At 36.0% G+C, this 22854-nt stretch overlaps 1 protein-coding gene across 1 annotated transcript in view; it reads right to left on the bottom strand.

The window, feature by feature from the left end:
- Nucleotides 1-22854, bottom strand: part of LRP2 (LDL receptor related protein 2) — a 110325-nt gene that overhangs the window by 55545 nt on the left and 31926 nt on the right. Inside the window, exons 9-29 of the mRNA XM_057371712.1 lie at nt 22253-22372; nt 20429-20557; nt 19124-19293; nt 16736-16959; nt 15749-15955; nt 14586-14788; nt 13805-13945; nt 12705-12908; nt 11623-11815; nt 10345-10470; nt 9921-10051; nt 9037-9174; nt 7893-8174; nt 6458-6697; nt 5694-5813; nt 5230-5346; nt 4292-4669; nt 3157-3405; nt 1796-2007; nt 1154-1338; nt 43-271 (exon numbers count right to left, since the gene is read on the bottom strand). Of these exons, the coding sequence (XP_057227695.1) occupies nt 43-271; nt 1154-1338; nt 1796-2007; nt 3157-3405; nt 4292-4669; nt 5230-5346; nt 5694-5813; nt 6458-6697; nt 7893-8174; nt 9037-9174; nt 9921-10051; nt 10345-10470; nt 11623-11815; nt 12705-12908; nt 13805-13945; nt 14586-14788; nt 15749-15955; nt 16736-16959; nt 19124-19293; nt 20429-20557; nt 22253-22372 (3998 nt within the window). The remainder of the gene's footprint in view (nt 1-42; nt 272-1153; nt 1339-1795; nt 2008-3156; nt 3406-4291; nt 4670-5229; nt 5347-5693; nt 5814-6457; nt 6698-7892; nt 8175-9036; nt 9175-9920; nt 10052-10344; nt 10471-11622; nt 11816-12704; nt 12909-13804; nt 13946-14585; nt 14789-15748; nt 15956-16735; nt 16960-19123; nt 19294-20428; nt 20558-22252; nt 22373-22854) is intronic.

Below are 22854 nucleotides of genomic sequence, written 5' to 3'. Positions count from 1 at the left end.
GCAGGGGCATAGGAAAACACCTGTTCCTTATTAATGTCTTACCAGGTCACTTGCAACCACCTGTCGTCTGTTGTTTCCATTGTAATCACAGAAATCGATATAATCGAGATAAGCATCAGCAAAATAGAGAAGTTTATTTGGATAATCAATGGAAAGTCCATTGGGCCAGTAGATTTTATTATTAATAATCACTGTGCGCATCTTGCCATCCATGCTGGCTTTTTCAATTCGAGGGTTTTGGCCCCAGTCAGTCCAGAACATTACATGAGCACTGAAAAAAGTAACATGTGGTTACCAATCTGGGAAAAAAACCTAGCTGCCTATTGAGAAACATTACATGAAGACTCAGGAATCAAAAACCAGAAACTATGTTTTTAAGAACAGTCCTACACAATGATAGTGAAATTATTTATTTCAGCAATATACTTAAGATACTATGGTAATTCCTGTTATAAAAATTATTTTAATACTTCTAATGCTGTTTCTATTTGTCTATTACAATAGCATATAGAAGCTACTGGTGTCAACGGTTTTTAATATGGATTATAATCTGATTCTTCAGATGCTACATAATAATGTAATACAGGCTTATACTTCCATAGGCAAGCATTGATAATGTTAACAGCACTAAACTGGCAATAAACAGAGTTCAAGGCATTTAAGACCTCAAAAAAAAAAAGTAAAAGCTTTTACATGAACAGTTAAAATCATCATATTTCATTCAATTTTCTCTATGCCACTTGCTGTCTGAAATGGGAATGTGCTTTTGTGATAACATTAATATGGATAGATAATTATTTTAGACTTGGGGCTATGAAGGTAGACACATGACATTACACCACACACAAGTTTGTGGTATACCACCAACTGAAGTGATACATAATAATTTTGAATTAATACTTCTTAACTAGGAAGAAAATGTAGAAAAATCTTTTATAGGTAAAAAGCCAACTTGTTACACTGAAACTGAGCAACAGATCACCAGTAATWACCTCATGACTTCAAATATTAATCAACTCAGCAAACACATTAAATTGCTTTAAGTTGTCTCTTCCACTTACCATTTACAGTTCCAACACCATTTGGGCACATCTCAAATTTTTATAGTTATATCATGAAATACACATTTTTTAAAAAATTTTAAAAATCTTACTCAATTCTGGGATCTAACACTAGTCCTCTTGGGTTTGTTACATTTTCACTAATCAGCACAGTCCTGTGGCTCCCATCGAGTTTAGAGACTTCAATCGTTTCCAGAACAAAGTCTGTCCAGTAAAGGTTACGACCTACCCAATCTACCGCTATACTTTCAGTCACGGTGACACCACTGTCAAACACCTGTTTAATAACAAAAAAGTGGGTGAGGAAGGAAAAAAAAATTATGTTAAATTATACGCTTTGCATTTCTTTATATCAATATGAAAAATGGGGAACCAAGTTYCCAACATGTTCTAGTGTATTATGCAGAATGAGTCATGATGTACATTTTCAAAGTGATGCCAAAGCATAAACCCAAATGCTCCTAACATCAGTAGGTCTATTGAAGAAGGTGAAGTTTACTAATAGGAAAACCAGCTGATCGTTTGATGCTTAAAAAGGGCTTCTTGAAAGCATTCAGTTTTCAYTTTCAAACAGCTATATGAAATGTTAGCATCTACAAACTTATTTMATTTTGTCTATGTTATCTCTCTTCTTACTATATTTGGATTTCTCTCTTCCCTTTTGTTAACTGAAGATAAARTGTCTTCATATCCTTTCCACAGAAGACAAGAAAAACTTACTCAGCAAAACTTACTATTTGTCGGTCAGTCCCATTTTGGTAAGCACTCCAAATTTTATCCTGTGCTGTATCAGACCAAAAGATACGATCTGTGAGTGAATCAAAATCAATAGCCACAATATTTGTCCCATCCCGAACCAGAGAATAAATACTGTGTGACTGAGAGGTGATGTTATCCACAACGATTTGGTTACGACTTGCTACCAGCAAAAGAAGATTCACAGATTCTGTCAGAAGAATAGAAATTAAGATACACCAATGAGCAATTCAATAGTAATTATATGAAAGAGAAACGCTGAATAATTTAACATGAGTTCATAGCATTAAAGCTGTTGTATCTAGACACACATATTGAAAGGACAAAGTCAAAACAATTCTCATGCTAAGATACATTATCATAGCCAGTCTGTCCATCCTGACTTTTAAATCTACACTGCCTTTTCTCCATCACTCTTTCTACAGCCTTCCCTTCCAGGCTCCTATCTGTACCTTAGGTCCCTTTCCCCATTATCTAACAAGTTTGCTGCTGACATCCAATACTYATTCCTCCATAAACCGCTCTCATCTCACACTCCTGATTCAACCACAGAAGTTCTTGGTATGTCCGATTAATCAATCAGCCTGGTCTTCCTCCATTTGTAACCCACCTCCTTTTTTTTCCCCCCTTTAGACTGTATGGGAACAAAGGAAAAGAAACAGATTACAGGAAAGCCATATATTGCTGTAATTAGGTTGCACAGATAAGATGCTTAAAAACAACTGAAGACTGGCAACCATAAAGACAGCAAACTAYGAGAAACTCCCTATTAGTAAGGGCCAAACATATGTGCATGTAAAATGCAACTGTCTTCTACAAATTGAGTATATCACTAAACCAGGAAACCTGTAGAGACAAATTCCACTGGGTGTGCTGTGGGTATGTGACTCCTTCATACTGTCAGTGTACTACATAGGAGATAGAAAACAACTGGCAGGCTATAGCAGTGATGTTTGCTCCTTACAAATGAGCAATGTGCAGCACAGGCACTWGGAAAGCCTTGTGAAAGGCAGGGATTTAAACACTGTGAGCACTTAACTTTATGAACAGCTTATTTCGGCTTATGGCTTACAATTCTCTGACAATGCTTTTCTTCAGAACATTATTTTTGACCATTCCAGGGTTAAAAATTACACTGTTCATTTAAATATATTATTGCAAGTAAAATTTGTTTCCAATTAACCCTTCAGCTGACAGTTTCAATTCTCAAGGTCATCTGCCAAGAGCAATTCTAAGTGGCTGTTTACATCARTTTTTTTAAAAGAGAATATTAAGATGGCAAGCTAGACAGTTTTCAGACACTACTGTCATTCTTTAGATTGACATCAATGTTTCTCACCTGCTGCTTTACAAGTCCTCCCATTGGCTTCTAGAATGTAACCTTCATCACAATAACACCGAAAAGACCCTCTCTCATTGTAACAGTGCTGACTACAAAAGCCTGGAGGGTCACATTCATTAATATCTTCACAGGTCTTGGAGTCATTTGCAAGCTGATATCCAATAGGACAGGTACACTGAGCGCCAAAAGGTCCTTGAATACATTCATGAGTGCAGCCAGCATTATTGTCAGAGCAGCTCTCCTGATCTGAAGTTGGGTTGTGGAAAGAAATAAATAAATAGTCAACAAGAGCTTATTATGATAAATATAACTGCATTATATTAATCATCAATTAGTCTTTATAATTGCATTATTAGCCTGAGACTGCTGCTAAAACAACTGCAGAATCATCAGGTATGYAGTGTGAGACTGGACTGCCATCCTTATGCAAAATATAACATACACAATGGACATAAATGCAAGTAAAAACACTGCATGTATTGAATCTCATCAAATGAATGCCAAACAGAAGGCTGCCAAAGCATGCACAACTCCTTCAGCAATAGCCAGAAAAGTACAAAAATTTACTGTGCCACTTCAAAGATAAATTCTATAAATAATAATTTAAATTATTTATAATCATACCTGGCTGGGGYTCATCTGAGAATGTGCATTGGTTAAAGAGAAGGAGGAAAGAAGAAAGAAAAAGATTAAGTTTAAATCAATTCATAATCAATAAAAATACAAATTCTGGCTATACGTAAGCCTCTTGATTTTAATCATGATTCTTGAAGTTAGAAATTTAAAAGAGAATATTAAGAACTGAATCACATTTCATCTGAATTAGTTTTAGTGAATGCGTTCAGGAACACAAAGCATATTCGCACAGAGTTATGTAAAATCTATATTTAAAGTCAGTGGAAGTCACATTGGAATTCAGAGCACGAKACTGGACATAGCTAACAAATTCCTCAGACATCACTGTAGTCTCCTTTCACTGCAAGCAAGTTCCACTTAGAAATTTGAGCTCTAATTATACTGAGCTTACATTTCCACTAGAAACATTGTGACAATAAATAGAGCATGCTGAATATTCCATTTCTTTCTGCAAAACACATAGTAGTCTGTAGTAGCTGCTTGAACAGTAACTTACTGCACAATGGYGATTCATCAGCTCCATTAGGACAATCAGCAGTATTATCACACACTTTGCTGAGATTCACACAGATACTGTGACCTGGACACTGCCACTGCCAGCTGGGGCACCGGAAAGGTTGAGTTGGACAATCTCTCTCATCACTCATATCCCTGCAGTCATTATCACCATCACAGATCCACGCTCGATACACACAGTTGCCRTTATCACAGCGGAAAAGCGATGGAGGACAGGTTCTGGCAGGACATCTATGATGTTCATCTGAGCCATCTGCACAGTCAAGATGGCCATCACATTCCCAGTTATCAGGAATACAATTGCCATCTGACTGACACTGGAATTCATTCTGGTGGCACATCCCTGGTGGTCTTGTAGCTAGAACAGTGACATTCAACAGTTCAGAAGCTGTGTCAATTTTAGACAGAGAAGCAAAATCGTTATGTTCAGTTTATCTCTTCTATAACTAGTTACAATGCTATTAMGAACTGTGTTGCTTTCAGATCAAGCCAAAGAATCACAGTCAGTCAATCAACCTACATGACATTTAAAATGTGACCAATTTAACATCTACTTTATATAGTGGTCAACAAGGCTACAGAGAAGTTGTGGATGCCCTATCCCTGGAAGCRTTCAAGGCCAGMTGGGATGGGGCTTTGAGCAACCTAGGCTAGTGAAAGGTGTCCCTGCCCATGGCAGGGGGGTTGAAACTAGGTGACCTTTAAGGTCCCTTTCAACRCAAGCCATTCTATGATTCTATGATACTCTCSAACTAGAACCTGTGTTTGAAATTCCTGCTCAAGAAAATGATGAAAAGACAATTTTCCCTTAAAAGCACATTGAGGTTTCAAGGACAGTATTTGACATAGCAGATAAAGGACCTTTCCAGAAGCATTACTTAATTACTGAAGTCTTTCTTGGAGCATCAGAATACTTACGGCAACCAGCCTCATCTGAGTGATCATTACAGTCAAAAACACCATCACACTGGTAGTAGGTGCTGATACACTGGTCCCCACTTAGACATTTAAACTCTGTGGCACTGCAGTTATATACTACAAAATTAAAAATATTGAATGTTATTTATTTATTTCAGAGAGCTAGACTACACCAAATTTACCTCTCAATGCCTACGTCTGACACAGTAACAATTCCACTGAAGACCGTGATTTCCCAGAGACACAGAAAATTTGACTTTGGAAACCACAAAACAGAGAAAACAGATTTCAGACCCCCACAACCAGCCTACAGATCAAAAGCATCACAAATAGGGTTAATTTAAGGATAGGTTTATTATGCATTCTGCTGTCTTGRAGCTGGTAATATGAGGTCACCAAACACCCATTTGGGGCAAGTATGAGGAAACAATAAAGAGGCATTCAACAAACAAAACTACACTTACTGCAGTCACGCTCATCAGCACCATCTATACAATCTTTGTCTCCATCACAGACATAGAATGGATCAATACAGCGATGGTCTGGACACTGAAATTGCCTGGGTTCACAAGTACCTGTGAAAGCTATTAAGAATGACAATAAATGCAAATGTGTTTCTTTTCTCTTTTGAAATCAGCTCATTGCTGAGAAAATAGGAAAACGGAATCTCTAACTTGCAGCATATAATACAGAAAGTAGCAATCATATAAATTACAAGCACTGACAATTTAAAATCGACAATTTTTCACTTATGCGTGGGCTTGGACTCATGGAAAATAAACAAAAGACTCCACGTAGTGTTAAATAATTTTTTTAAAGTATATGAAAAAACTATTATCTTACTTCTGGTAAAAACCTCAAGCCTAGCTTAATTGAACACTTAATTGAACAATCAGCCATCACTGAGATCACTCATGAAGTRTTTAGCATATCTAAGCTTCAGCTGCTTTTTGCTGCAAATTACAGAGGATSACATTATGCAGCACCATGATCATGACTATCACATTCGCCTCTTTTTATTTTTTTTAATTATTTCTCTGCGTTCTACTTGTCCCTGGAAGTTCAAACTAGATGAGTTATCCACATCATAAGGACTACAAAATAYTAGTCTAACTTAGATACTAGTCCATTTTCCCAATTTCATTTATCATCCTTATACCAGCAGATATATCTATAGATATAGATGAAGATATACACAGATGATTATAAAAACAGTCATGATACTCACTGCAGTTTCTTTCATCTGAGCCATCACCACAGTCATTATCAGTATCACATAGCCAGATTCTTGGAATACATCTCCTATTATCACAGGTGAACTGGGTTGCAGGGCATGAGGAGGGTCCTTGTGTAGGACAATGCAATTCATCACTGTTATCAAAACAGTCATTATGTCCATCACAATGCCAGCGACCTGGAATACACTGTCCACTGGCACAGGTAAAAGCTGATGAAGCACAAGTATTGTCTGAATAAAAAAAAAAAAAATCTTTATAAAGATATCCAAAACGTGCCTTTTCTGCCACAGTAATCAATACATGCAGTACACTTGCAGAATGCCTAAAACATGCATCCAACTCGAAAATGCACATTGCTTGGAATTAAAATGTCTGTTAGGCAACATGCTGCAGAACTGAATACTTACAAACTTTTTTTAAACTACAAGAAGCAATAAAAAATTAAACAGTTAAGCACTCCTAAACTATCAAAAGAACAAGAAAAGTAACTTCTTCTAGCAACCATTTGCTTTAAACATTTCCCCAAAAGACATTCTAGTTATTCTAAAATAGCCCATTAATAAGAAACAGTTCATACCTTATCATACTAGTTAATCCTATGCATTAGGGAGCATATTTTACTACTGTGTCTTATTTTCTTGTTCATGATTTAAAAGAATTAACTCTGAAGAAGTACCAGATATGTCATAAAAGCCTCTTAGATATCTTCAGTATCTCATCCCCTCTTAAATGCCTCATCAACAGTAATGATCCCACTGTTCTCTCAATTTATGTGAACAACAAAAYACTTTGTGTGAGACACTTTACTGTAAATGAAGCAACACAATTTTAATTTACTTCATTGTTATAATCCAGATGTAAAATTAGTTCAGCATTGCCCAAATACAATGAAAAATGCTTTTTTAAATTCTGATGTTAAATGAAATAAAAAGTGCTGCTTTAATATTAGAGGAAGGTTAGGCAATGTATTTGGTTTTGTTATTTTTCTTATGGTGCTATTTTTTTAAGTGTCTTAATCTTTACTAACATGGCTGTTCCTCTCCATGCATCCAAATTAGGCAAGCTATTGATATTCCAATATCTTTCAAAATTTACAAAAAATAAAGAATAAAGATAACTTTTTTCTTTAGAATATAAGTATTTGTTACTCTGTAAATTGAATTTTGAGAAAAGTGAGATRTTAATATTTTCATGCATCATTCAGATGGCTAGTACTGAATCCTACATGAGTATGATTTAAGTTCCAAAGTAACAAATTATACCAAATAATTTCCAAAGTACCTAACATCCCAGGAAGATTTCAGGATTTATTCACAGGTACAACCCTATAAAATTGGAGTTTATTCCAATGAAGCCAAACTGACTCATTAAACTTCCTGAACTGCAAACAAGGAATAGCAACTGCAGATTACAGGGACTACTTACTTAAAGAACCACAGTTTTGTTCATCACTGTTATCATGGCAATCATCAACACCATCACACTGATAATGTCGAGGCACACATCTTCCATTACCACAGGAGAATGAGTAGGAGCCACACTGCAAAGTGGGGGGCTCATTGGATGGATCTTCAAYACATGTCAGTTGATTAGAAGCCAGCCTCATGCCATAAGGACACCCACAAACTCTCTGAAAGTTTGGAACTGGAAAGCAGAAGTGGCTGCAGTCTCCATTGGGATTTGTTCCTCTATCGCAGTAGTTAGAGCCTTAAAAAGGGATAGAGAAGATCAATGTACACACTACTGATGACATCTTGGGAACTATTAAAAGTGTATATTAACTGAAAGAAAAGGGGCTGTAGCAAGTCCTGGTTTCTGCATACATTGCAGGACAAGCTCAAGCTCATCAASAGCAATAGCAGCAGTAACATATAAGAAATATCACATTCCATATACTCTTCTGTGACACAAATGTTTGGGGAAGTCAAAAACATACTATTGAATTTCATCTGATTTTCTGACAATTTTTGGCAACTATCTGTAAACAAGTATACTACCACAAATGAAAACCTCTGTCTGACCAGGGCTGGGAGACCTGGTCCAGTCTGTGATTACCAARTAGTAAGGGAGCCTTAGGTTTAATCATATATTCCATGAGTGCATTGGGTGTTTTACTACAATTAAACATAGAATTGTATAGAATTCAATAGTGAAAATAAGAAAAAATAGTGACTTATGCATAGTAATTACTTGAATAATAGTAATTTCATTAATAAACATTTACCCAATACCTCAAAATAAATAGTTTTGTTTAACTAAAACTTCTACCAGAAAAGGAGAAATACAAAGTTGTACTTGATGATGCAATTACATAAACCATAATGAAATCATAATTTCATTTTGCTCCATCATTAAGGACAGTAACAGAAGGGGTAGAGGAAAATTGCATCCAGTCACAAACTAGTAACATATACAAGATGTGATTGCAAATGCCTGTGCTGCCTCCCCTGCATGTCAGCTATGATTCACTGAAGCCATTTATCAAATTGAAACTGTAAATCTGTTGTCCTGACATTTTGTCTCTTGTTCCCTGTTTCATATCTTCCATCTGTACAWGAAAAGCACTCACCTATTTGGGAATGAGCATCATATGCTTTAACATGCATAATGTTACTAATGCCCCTCCTAATAATAGTCATTTCTCCTCCATCAGATTTCCTCACTCGAACTATTCCACCAAGTCTCCAATCAGTAAAATAGGCATAACCTGTTTTGAAAAATATTTAACTTATTATAGAGCAATATGACATAAAAGATCAAATATGATAATTCCTAGAAGAGTTTACATGCAAATTTAACCATTTTTCATAATTGTTTAATGAAAAAGACAAAAGAACCTTCATCACTTATAATACTGTCAAAGTGAGCCCTTCAGTCACAGGCTGACATGACTCAGGAAAGACTTCTTAGATTTTACTGGAATTGACATATAACAAGCTCAACTAGCATTTCAAATTCCAAGGCAGTTTTAAGTCATTCTTTAAGACTACTTCCCAAAAAATTCTAGAATATTTTTGAAGATATTTTTATGCACCATCCAAAGGAGTCATATACTGACATCTTTCTTCACACATAACATAAATCCAGTAATAAACTCTACATATAAYTATTAAAATCCTGGAATGTTGACCATCCCTTGTGTGGTGATTCACTTGGTCTGTTCAGTATGAATAGCCCACCTTGGAAGCTGTAATTAGTACAGCATATCTGACTTTTTGCACTACATGAATTACCTGACCTGTCTAAAATTATTTAAAAACAAATATACATAAATTCAGTTCAAAAAAAGGACAAAGAACTACTAAATACATATTTTTAAYAGAAACTTGCAACAGTGCTTTTTTTGGAAAGTCAGTATTATGAAATCTGTGTCATGACACAAACTCACAGATCACCATATGAAAAGAAAAATCTGTGATACTAATACATAGTATTTTTCAATGACAGACTTACCTCCAAAAATAGTAAGGCCAAATGGGTGAGTCATCTGAGTAATATGTTCAAGAGTCCGTCTGTCCAGCCCATCAAAGGTGCTGTGCTCAATTTTATCAAAAAAGGCATCCACCCAGTACAACCTCAGAGAACTAGAAACAATGAAAATGTCATCTTTTTCTAAGTGATATTACATCCATTAGGAAGCACTAGCATTTTCTTAAATAGTAACTTTAAACCTAAAGAGGCTGTTGGAGTGTGTGAGGAGGGATTCTGAGRAAACCTTACATTTAAAGGCTTTTCAACCAATTGAAAGAAAAAGGTCTTCAATRAAAGAGTGCCACTGCATGCAATCTGACATAATTCCTTTATTTGTAATCCCTAAGAGTTTAAAGTCGAAACATGTTCGCTCAAAAAAAGCTTCTCTGTCCTGTGTGGCCCTTACCTCCAGTCAATGGCGAGGCCATTAGGCCAGCCCAGCGTTGTATTGACAATTGGCAAGGCATGGGACCCRTCACTCCAGGCCCTCATGATTTTTGCAGGACGGAACCAATCTGTCCAGAATATGTACCTGAAAGGACACATGACAGAAGACACATGAACTAAATTATATTATGTGATTAAACAGAGCAAACATGTGAAACAGCATAAGCATTTTTCTTTGTAACAAATCCTTTACATAACTTTAAAAAATACAATTTCATGTTGTCCCTCTCCTCAACTGGCATTGGTACCAACAATTAATATTTATTCTATATACAACTTCCAGAATCTTTGGAAGTGGTTCAGCCCTTTAGATATAAAATATCCATAACTTGGTTAAAATCACTAAGGTTCTCATGTAATTACTGATAGAGAGATAGAATCAAGCAAAAATGTAACTTCCAGGTAAAACTTAAAAGCAAGCATGAATATTACAAAGAATTTTCTCCCAATCCATTTGAGTTATGTTTACAGTCGAAGAGTTCAAGTTGATGTTAAATCATTTTATAAAGCAGCAAACAAAAAATGTTGGGATAGTCAAGGATCCAGGCTCAACATTATTCTTATGAAATTACCTTCAAAGTGATGTATTTTGTTACTCACAAAAAATCAATATCCAAGAATTAAGAAATTCAGTAGTACARCATTATGAAACCAAACTATGCTGAGAAATAATTACTGCTTTGGCACTGGCAAATAACAGGGTATGGAATATGAAAGTAAGCACTTCCATGAAAGAAGAGCAAGGATTTATTTTGTGTATGGAATCACATATTGTAAAGTCTGTATCAAATACATCCAGTAGTATCCAGTATGTTTCAAATAAATTCAGACAAAATTAGGGAAGCAATGTTAGCAGTCTGAGAACTGAAAGTATACCAGAAAMAATTTAGCAAACTTTATCTTCCAACTAAGAGAAATATCTTTCTAATCTGAGTGATACAAAGCAACCAAGTCCTTTTGCCTTTTAATAAATGAAGAGAAGTAAAAGGAAAAAACATGGTGCTTTTAAAGAGAATTCTTTTGAGTCTTCTGTCATGTGCAATGTCTCTCACCTTGCCCTTTCCTCTGGGTGCTGAATCCTAGGCTGGAATAAAACAAACAAAATAAAGACAAGACAACTGAAAAGATGGTATTTTGAACAGAACAGAAATCCAGAATCAGATGTAAGTCTAACCTCAACTGTTCTGTTTAAACCATAAATTTGTACATACAATTTAAAATGAGAGTCTAAACTTACCCAATAACAGGATGAACCACTATTGAGCGAGGATTATTTAAATTCTGAACAATAGCTCTCCTGGATTTATCTGCCAGCCTCATCACACTAATGCTCCTGTACCGAGGGTCTGTCCAGTATAGGTTCTTTGAGATCCAGTCAAAGGCCAAATCTTCAACACTTTCCACTCTATTAGCAGTCAACACCTCTCTTCCTAGAATTTATAACACACATAATGATTGTAAATGTTTAGGAACGGGGGAATAACATAAATACAGTATTCTATTGATAAAACCTGTGGTTCCCCTTGGTAAAAATGCTACCTCTGTGCTACTGAATGTAAAGACCAATAACCAAGGGGAGGGARGGGTGCCTTTTGCTCTWGACAAAGAAGGTGTATGTTCAGGARCACAACTGCAAAAGAGGGGAAATAAAGATGAGCCAAAGATCAGAGAAAAATCTGTCACTAAGTTTACACTGAGAGTTTTACAAATGAAGGTCAGTAAGGTCAATGCAGTAAAGACATCTTGCTCAACAGGCAGACTTTGCCTGCTCTTTRCATAGTAAGGGTCAGCTGCAGTCTATCATTAACCTGACCCAAGGCAGCAAGCAAGCTCAGCAGACTACATGCTGACATTTGATATTCATTATAAACTGGAGAGAAACATTGTTTACATTAGCACAAATAGAATTTYCAACTATCTCACAAACTTAAATGTTCCTTTTCTGTATTGCATTATCATAGCAAACATCCTGCTCTCCAGATAGGGAAATAAAAATAAAAACGCAGTTTCATACTAATGAAAGGCATACTTGTCTGCATAAACAGACTGGCGAGGGCAAACACTAGTTGAGAAAAGTACTACAAATAGTTCATTCCCAAATACATCCAGCAAAATTGTCAAACAACAAGAGACTTCCATAAGATTCATATGAGTTGAAAAAGCATTTTTGAGAAACCTTTTCCAGGTTACTGGGGTCACACTGAGATTTATTGTATATAATAAGTCACAATGTGACTCTTCACCATTTTTTTTTTAGAAAAATATATATTACAGTCTCCTTACCAKAATGACTCTACAATTCCCAAGCATGACTCTCACCTGAACCATCAGTTTTCTGTTTATAGATCATGTCTCTACTTGTGTCTGAAAAAAAAATTGTGTCATCCTGAGCACAGAAGTCAATTCCAACAAAGTATGAAGGGCTCCCTGTTACAGGTATGATCACATCTTCCTGGGTGGAGAGATTGAATGGGATTCCCCGCACAGCCATCTGGGATGAGAACAGCAGAAACTGCCGCACAGCTGTGAAAGGAAAGATCACACACAGGCTTTACTTATTTGCAAGGGATGACACCTGAGCATTAATTATTTTGGCAACACTAATAGCTTGGGAGTAGAGAAAAATGAGAAAATAGCCATTTAAATACTTACAGACCTAAAAACTGAAGAAGAAAAATAAAACCCAATCCAAAATATTAGGTCACAGGGTCAAGTATTCTGCTTTAATTTTTACTGTGGTCCTAATACACTTTTAAAGCAAAYATTATACTTATGGAAGCAGAAATCTGTACTCCCCTCTTTACAATCATCTATGAAAAAATGAGTTACAGGCTTTGTGGAGCCACCATACAACTAGGCAATACCTGGGCTAGCCAGATAAAAGCATGGCCAAAAAGTAAAATTAAAGACAATATGTCTGACTTAATTTGTCAATAGACAGTCATAGTAAGCCTCTATCAGTAACAATTCTGCACTCAAATAGGAAGCAGAAGACCATTGATGGAAACCCACAGTTTCAAAACTGATTCTTTTATTCTTGCTATATGTATTCAAAGGGAGAAGACCAACCTAAACTGCACAGGAAAGCAGGCTTATGTGCTCAAAATAATACAAAAATCTGCATATTAGCAAGAATTCATGCTTGATTTCAGCATAAAGATTTCAATCATACAGCTGTCTACATGTTTCCCAGATCCAACTCTCTTAAAATCTTCATTAAATAAGGTGAGTTTAAATTGAGGCTTGAAATGATCGTCAATACAAATGACTACATTTAAAGCTGTCAAAATAAATTGTGGTGAAAAAAACATGAAGTCCTCAGTATATTGAAGATATAGAAGAGAGGAAGGATGTTCTACAAACAGCTCTAGAACTGATGGAGCAGCAGTATTTCCAACAACTGTAATGCATTTTCTTACCAACACAACGTCGTCCATCCACRTGTAGGTCAAAGCCCAGAATACACCTACAGCGATAACCTAGGCCATCATTATCTGTTTTGTGGCTGAGAACACAGATCTGTTCACATCCTCCATTGTTACTTCCACAAGGATTTCTTACTGGAAAATAATACAGATAGAATTWTAACTTCCTCCATTAACCTAATGGCATCATTATCTTGATTTTTCAGGATTTTTTTCAATATCCACAAGAAATCATGTGGACTATGTGAGAGTTACATCACATGGAAAACATATCCAACCAGTTCTGTGCTGGAATGCACTGAAATCACATCAGAGGTTTTCAAGGAATTCAGCTTTGTACACAGACACTCAGCACACAGCATTAAGGCCATAATTTGGGCTATAGATTCTGTATATAGATCTACTTCAGAATTATATCTCACAGAATTCATTGAATACTGGTTACCTTTCCACTGCATTTATTGCAGTGTTGAGGAAAAAAGTCCCAAACACCAATACTGCTCAAAACCACAAGTTTGACTCCACCAAATATCGGTCTATTTATAAAGCTCCCCCTACTCTTAAACATTCCATTTGACAGTTCATTAGCTACAGGAGTTGGATGAAACAACTGTGTGATCACAATCAGTCCAGTTTTAMAATACAAATTTATTTATCGTAATTATAGTTCTCTACAGTAATTTTTATGAAGAGAAAATAGTTCTCTTCATAATTTTTACCAATTTTTGGTAACTTTGTTCCTAAACCTCCCTTCATAATCTACTTAGGATCTTACCAAATGGCTGCCTGGCAGCGTGGTACACTGTCACTCCATAAGGTCTCAGTGAGGACTGGTAGATCACTTGAGGGTTAGACTCTGAAAATTTGTTAGCTTTCACCACTGCCATTTTGGTCCAATCAGTGAAATAAACGTTGTGTTCAAATAAAGTGATACCATATGGATGAGGAATCAGTGAGCCTCCATGAGCTACTGTTCTCCTGTTATAAAGATGATTTAAAATTATTTACCAAATAATACCTTGAAAATAACATTATTAACAGCAGAAAGAATACAGTATTTTTAATTCATACTTTTTGCTTCAACAGAGAAGCTACAGAAGTACAAATTAAATGAAGAGATAAAGCTAAATATACATGGTTCATCAACCTAAAGGATACAGCAATGAAAATAGAGCTGTAGTGTTAGCAATTTCCAAGAAAACACAGTGAATAAACATGAGAGGACAAAATACAACAACATTAATTTTATAATTTTGCAAGTGAAACAATAGATTGAACAATAAACCTGCCAAATGAGCAGAGGACTGTTTTTCAAGTCATTACATAGAAGGTATGCTAAAGGGGACATTTTTTCTCCTGTGTTTGAATAACTGATACTAATCACAGATGCAGAGATAAGCAAGCTTCTAAACAACACTATGCTGAAAGATACAGTCCCACAAAAACTCAAGGAGTCCCTTCTTGCATGCTTTGATTTAGTGCCCCTGGCATCACAACAGGTGAAGACTTAATTYTTGACAGCAAAGATTTATAAAATGTAAGAAGAATATTTAATACCTATCACACAAATTGGKGTTTTGAAGTGGAATACTTCGTATAAATTCATTTACAAAAGAAAAAAAGAAATTATGATGGAAGACCATATAATTGAAAAAAATAATAAAAAGCAAGTGCCCTAAAAATGTGTACTGTACCAGTGGACTATAAAATGTACATTATAAAATAAGGGCAAGAGATATTCAAGGTTGAAAAAGAGCAAAGAATGATGAATTAAAGACTGTCTAGAAGCAGCATGACACCACAGAGACCAAGGTGCATCACATTCTTTAGGCTGTAATTTTCATCCTTTGTGTATCTCATTTTATAAGACAATTTTTTTTTAAGTAGATACAAAATAGTAGCCTATCTGTAGCCTCCAAGGAATAATATTTCACCTACCTTTGAAGTCCATCATAAGTTACAGTCTCAATGTAATCAAACCGGCTGTCAACCCAGTAAAGCCTCTTTGACACAATATCCAGAGTTATTCCAGCTGGCCAGCCTAAYTTTGTTTTTATCAAATCCTGACGATTTGTGCCATCCATGAAGGCCCTTTCTACTTTAGGATCACCAGACAGACTGTCCCAGTCTGAGAAAAACAAATACCTATAAAGAAATAAAAAAGAAAAAAGGTCACATTTCCTTGAGATTTTATAAGAAACGTCAATGTTTCATRTGGAATTTAAAACTAGTACCCTTTCAGAAGAGAGTTTCTCAGCTAGCATACTATAAAAACATACTTTATACTTTCTATATACAAAGTAATCTGCATTTTCTTCTATAGAATAAATCCATAAAGAAACATGCTTTGATCCCAAAGACCTCAGAAACACTAATTTTCCTTATTAAATCACAGACTTAAGTTTACTGCCAGAAATAAACCAATGACAAATAGATGCATCATGAAATGCTGCATGCAAGCAGCCATGACTACAAGTTGCACAAAATTCCTCTTCCCATTCTCTGAAGATCCATGTTTTCATGGCTCACATATACTTCTGAAGCATACRGGTTAGGAGACACTAACTTTCCTGGCTTCATTCCACTTCTTTATTTCAGATAGTAGGAGATCTGTGGATGGTACCACAATTGAAATCCTAAAGGRTAATACTCCTGCACAGGGCAATTCCACAGTTCCCATTTTCAGTGCTGTTCATGCACTTACAACTCCAGCCATGATACAGATCCCATACATTAGCAATAAAAGCATTGCAGAGCTCTCTCATAACTTAAGGTGCAGAATAGATTAAAACAGAACATAAGTTTCTGAAATATTTTATATCTGATTYTACAATGATCACTTGCTGTTTCTTAGTTGTCTTCCATTCACGTGGGAATAAAGGAWTTTCTGACATCTTTTACCATTACCTGATAAGTACCACTTACCCAACAGTTGGATCCAGTGCTATTCCTCTAGGATTTCCAAGGCTTTCAGCAATAAGAGTCACACGGTTTGTTCCATCCAAATTAACCATATCTATTCTGTTCACACTGGTCTCRACCACATATAGTTTATTGTTAACCCAATCCACTGCTAGATTTTCAGGTGTGTCAACTGAAACATTTAAAACTTCTTGGAAACCAGAGCCATCAATATTAATGGAAAAAACCTGAAAATAATACAAATATTGTCACTGCCCACATGATGTTTTGTTAATCACAAGACACATGGTACTTGTCTTTTATCATCACATTGAGCACAAATCCACAATTGGGCACCAGATACAACCATATTACACTATGTTATTCCTCAGGTTAGGATTTTTTTTAGCAAAAATCTGGAAAATTATGCAAAAATTGCAGGAAGTTTGCCTTCAAACAGCATTTCTGCAAAATGGACATGATAACAGACTAAAACAGCCTTCAGCCTTTCCCTTTAGCAAACATGAGTAATTGCTTGACAAAAGAAAAATTAACCTGTTTTGGTAAAGCTCTCAACAGGGGCCAGAAACAAGAGGGGGAGCTCTTACTACAGCAACCACTAAGGCAAACAGCAAAATGAAGAAAGAAAGGGGAAGTTCTCCATCCTCACAGAAAGGTCTCACCTCATCATTTCCTTTATCTAAGGTTAATTTTAGCAKCATTCTGCTCAAGAAGAATAGTGTTGTTATTTTACAATCAAGTTCRGAGCTATGTGAAGCAAACAATCCAAACACAATAATTTTACATATACAGTAATCATGTGATTATAAACTGGGTAATATGAAAAGGCAGACTTTTTTTTGGAACAACAGCATGAGATGTGGAATGCATTTAAATGAAAATACACATTACCAACTAAATATACACAAGAAAAATAAGAGCTGCAATAGTTGYATCATTTTAAATATTCTCCAGTCCCAGGTAACAAATAATCAAGATAACCACTTAAGTGTTCTTTGGAAACCTGGTTGATGAAAGAGCTTATGGGCATTAGGTTATCAGGCAGTACACTAAATGAGATAAAGATGACACAAAACACAACCCACAATTTTCTGGTTTAGTTTACATCTTAATCTTAAAAAGAGACGAAAAAAAAAGACAAAAAAAAAGACAAAAATTCTCTAGTAATATCATTATTTTAAGATGTAAGGTGGAAATATGAATAATTTAAGAAAATTGTAAATTAAATTGTTTTAATCTAGATATTCTAGCTAGGACAAAATTATATTAATTAGTTTTCATTAATTAAGTAGGATTAAACTATATTGGGGCAGAAAAAAGGCAGTCCTGCCCACCTGGAATGTGCAGTTAAAAACCCCATATTATCTTTTATTTATACTTTTTAGAAAGACAAAATAAAATCTCTTGTCTCATGAAAGTGCATATTTGACCTTACTAAACTCAGTCATCTACAATGCAGCTGCAGCATTGGGAATCTACTATAGTGACAATAAAAATGCCAGAATTATGAACAAGCCAAAAATCGTGCATACAAATCTTGTCCTGCTTGACAGATACGCAGTGAATGTGCTTTCCAACAGAACCAGCATGGAACTCTAGTGAGAACCATAGTTTTTATTACACATCTTATGTGTAGATTCAGAACAATGACAGTGACACCAAATTGATCCATTAGTGGTGTCAGCAGGAGCCTGGTCACAGATTCTCCTTCACTCTGCATGACAATCAGCATGAGGACAAAGATTGTGGCATTTCAGCATTTGACCAAAGACTTATTGGTTTACTTAAGTTATGCATAGAGAAAAMGTACAAGGATACCATCCAACCTCCATGAGAGTCTGCAGACTGTTTCTTTAAATTACTCTGCTCTACTGTAGCTTGGAGCTAWAATAATTCCTCTTTWAAAAAAAAATAGAAAAAGTAACACAATATTGGCTCATTACACAAAATACTGTCAATATTTGTTATTCAAGCTCAATTACAGTGCCATTTGAAGTATATGAAGATATCTGATTTTTATCATCTTGGAAGGCATGCAGCTTTTACATTTTAAATGATCATGTTTCAAAAATTACCAAGAAAAAWTTGCTCAGTTTTGAAAGAATGTCTACTATTTCTCTTAATTAGTTTTTTGGACTCTGTCTCAAGTAAAATTAAAAGTTGCTCAAGACATTCCCATATAATAGGATTCTTTGTTTAATATGTCACATGTAATAGTATAGTTGAAAAAATGCAGTCATTAACATAAAACATTTCAAGGAGCTTTTTTGTTAGAAAACAAAAATACAGCCAGCTTTGGCTCTCAAAAATGAGAGTCTATCAACACATTCTGCCTCTTGTAGTTCTCTACTTCCAGGTACACAGAAATACATTCTTGAAATTTCTACCAACCTTATCTTGCACTGTATCGGTCCAAAAGATTCTGCGCAGGTAAAAGTGAAAGTCCACTCCAACTGCAATCCCACGATTCTGTGACTGCACCAAAGTACGAAAATTTCTTCCATAAAGATCTCCAATCAGTAAATCACGGCCATTGGAAAAAATAATCGATGCAACACCAGCTGAAAGCAGGGGTACAAAGATATGACTACTCTGCAAGCAAGATATTTTGCAAAGGGACTCTGCAATATATACATACTGGTTCAYACACACTGGACACAAAGTTTTAAATAGATGCTCAGACTACAATCTGTATAAATGTTTCTACATGAGTAGTAACTCGCTGTGATTTGCCTTTGGTTTGTACACTTGGAGMAAATAGAGAAAACAGCTATTTAAAGCCTTACCAAGTAAAACTTTTATAAAACTCCTGTGCATCCAAAGTCCAAAAGACTATTTCTATTCAAGTGAAAATGAACCCAGTGAAAATGACTTATAGCCTGTACTAAATTCTCCCATTTCTAAGAAATACTTTGAAAATTGTGAGATGGAGACTGGTCTGCAGATGTGGCTGAAGGAAGGGGGAGGGAACTGAGCAGTTCACGCTCTTCTAAGAAACAAGAATGCTAATCAGYTATGCCAAGCAAGAACTCTCCTTCTCACTGATTTTCTGCAGGAGGGACACCTGCCTTACACAAAAGCCTATTAGGACATTACATCTCCACAAAGAAGAGTTTCCCAGTGCCTGTTTTCAGAACAGAGCAKGAGGTCAGGAGCAGCCTACTGACTCAGCTGATGAGGAACTACACTCTGAGAGGCAAGAGCTCTTGCAGAGTTCAGACACTGTGACACTCGAAGCCAAGTGCATGGCTTGTGTCACAGGCAAGTGTTTGATCTCACCATTCAGCAAAAACATCTTCTGGCACAAGTCTACAAAAAATGAATTTTTCTGATTTCTTGATCACACTAAGGTCCACAGAGAGCATGACAGGAAACTGCCTCCCACAGAAACAAGAATTTTTTATGTTCGGGAGTGCTCTGGCAACTCTGCACAAGTCACAAGTGATGAAAAAGCAATGGAGCCACAAAGACATTTGTTGATTAGAGGAGAAGCAGCCCTGATGTGGCAATCAACACCAACCTACACATGCCACCAGATGCAGTTTTCATACTTRCTGATATTCTGAAAGCTGTACTGACCGTAAGTCCTTAAGAGCAGAGTTAAAATCAAACAGAGCTGTATGGCACAGACATTAAAACTATCCCATTTTACTTTGCTCTATCTATTTGCTCAGAAGGCACTTGAAGTGCACTAACCTGAAGTGTTGGCACGACAATGCCGGTGATGCTCTAAGAAATAGCCTTCCACACAGTGGCACTGGTGATGTCCCACACGATCTTCACACAGCTGGTCACAAACGCCCCACATCTGACAGTCATCAAAATCTGTCAAGTGAATATGGTATATTTATAAACAATGCTTTGTATAGAAGTGGTGTTGTAGTTAAGAAGCTGCAAGTTTGTCCTCTGCGCTGGCTTTATATCTATTTCCAAAACTAGATATAGCATGAAGAATGAGGGTTTGCATGTTTTTCTACAAAATTTTGTATTTCTGGATTAAAAAAAAAGCTGTGTTTCCTGTTCAGGGACGTACCTGCTCTTCTGCCCTGCACCCCCTACCCCCCCCCAAAAAAAAAAAAAAAAAAAAAAAACAAGCTAACCATCCAAAAAAAATCTAAACTACACCTGTCAGGAGAAGAGGAAAAATCATTTGAAGGGATATTATTATCTTCTTTCCACAATACAGAATATGTCTATACAGTATTTTTCCTGCAACAGATCTCTACACTTGGCACACACACAACCTTGGCTGGACTTAAGCCCACTCTGAAGGTGAGGCCCACCTTTATGTCAGTGCAGTGCTCAAGCCTTTGAGTCCGACTAGAAGGCAGTGTTTATTAGCTCAGATTTAGCACCATGCTAACAAGTGTCTGATTTACAATTAAAAGCTGTCTGTGCACCAGAGCTAGCATGCAAGAACTCCTTTTGGCATGGAAAATACCATACAGGTAGAGTACTGGAAWTACACATTACTGACTGTCAGCCATTCCTTCATCACAAGTTTTGCTCTGATGACAAATAAATGCCTACATTTTGGCAATCCAAAATACGTTGACTCAGATTTACAAGCCAGAATCAGATAGCTAGGTATACAGGGTAGTCAAAAAACAACAGAAAACTCACTGAGACTGCACCAGGTTTGGCAATGTGTCCCTCATGTATTTCCCACAAAAGCGTGATAAGGAAATTTTGCACCTTATTTCTCTGTTTCTACAAAGAGCAACCACCTGTCATTGCAGCTTATACAGCTTTAGGCCAACCAGTAYTCCCAAAAATATAAAAATCTCATTAGGGACTGAGCATCTGAAATACTTTTAATAGCTCAAACACCATGGCTTGGGTTGAAAACTCATAACAGATATTTACTCTGTTTCTTTTACTAGGCAGTGCTAACCTTCATGATTCTTAGGTTACTCTATTTTCAGCTACTGAGATAAATMATTTGTGTTACCAAGTTAAAGCAGCTTTACAGTTATCTTTACATTCTCATAAATACTCTTCTTTTTCAAGTAAATAATATATATACTGAAATCCCATAGAAGATGAAACCTTTCTATAGTGCAAATGCAAAGCACCCTTCTTATTTTCAAGTATAATGTTCTGCTATCTTTATATACAGCCACTTTACAAAAGTACCAATTCAACATCATTAACTGTTTTTCCAGGCATACAACACACATCACTGAGGCAGAAACAAACTCTCTCTATGTAAACACTTAAAGACCAGTAAAAAATTTTAATAATAAACCAGCCATCCAATACACATATTTTTAAACTTAATCATGCTGTCACTGTGTCTTTAGGTCTAAGTGAAAGAGCTCTTCATGATATTTATTTGGTGTTTCTGTGCRCCATGCTGCCATTGCACTACTAAAATTTTCAGACATTGGTTGACTCCTGTGATTTTCTATTTGTCAGTACATCCACCCAAATCGAACTTACTCGTCTTCCTGGAATCCAAACTTTCCCAAAGAGTTGTCTGAAGGCACTAGATATCTGTAATCTCTGCACTTTACTCACCTATACAAGTACGACTGTCGTTGCTACTTATTATATATCCTGCAGGGCAATAGCACATCCCTCCTGATGGAGAGGAATGACAGCGATACTGGCAACTCAGCGCAGCGCAGCGTGACACATCTGAAAGGGAAATAAATATTTCAGAAGCACACATATTATCAGTAGAACAGCTTTCTACCTTAGTAAACTATTTCAAGAATGGCTTTTTAAAACTAATCTGCCAAGAAAATTATGTACAAAGTTCCACAAAATCACATATGTTTACATACATGCAACCAAGGGCATGGAACACAGAAGATAAGGTTTTTAATAGGTTTGTAGAACAGAGTTAAAGGATTAGCATCAACCCTAAATTGGTACATGTAAGTGCTATGTAAAAAGGTGAAGAGAGGAAGCCATCTGCAATGCACCAAAACTTTCCCTTGTTCCACAAGATTGACTTGTAAGCAACATATCCTTGAGCTCCATCTATTGGCACTTAACCTCATCATTTACTCTTCTACGTGAAAATATTATATTATTACTATATTATTACAATATATTAGAATACACTGTTTGCATTGTGTTCATGGACAAATCCTTTTTCCTCCTTTCCTTCCCCA

This window comes from Malurus melanocephalus, unplaced genomic scaffold, assembly GCF_030028575.1.
Source record: "Malurus melanocephalus ecotype Western Australia unplaced genomic scaffold, MMel_1.1 scaffold_155, whole genome shotgun sequence".
Lineage (NCBI taxonomy): Eukaryota > Metazoa > Chordata > Aves > Passeriformes > Maluridae > Malurus > Malurus melanocephalus.
This window is presented reverse-complemented; position numbering and strand designations above follow the sequence as displayed.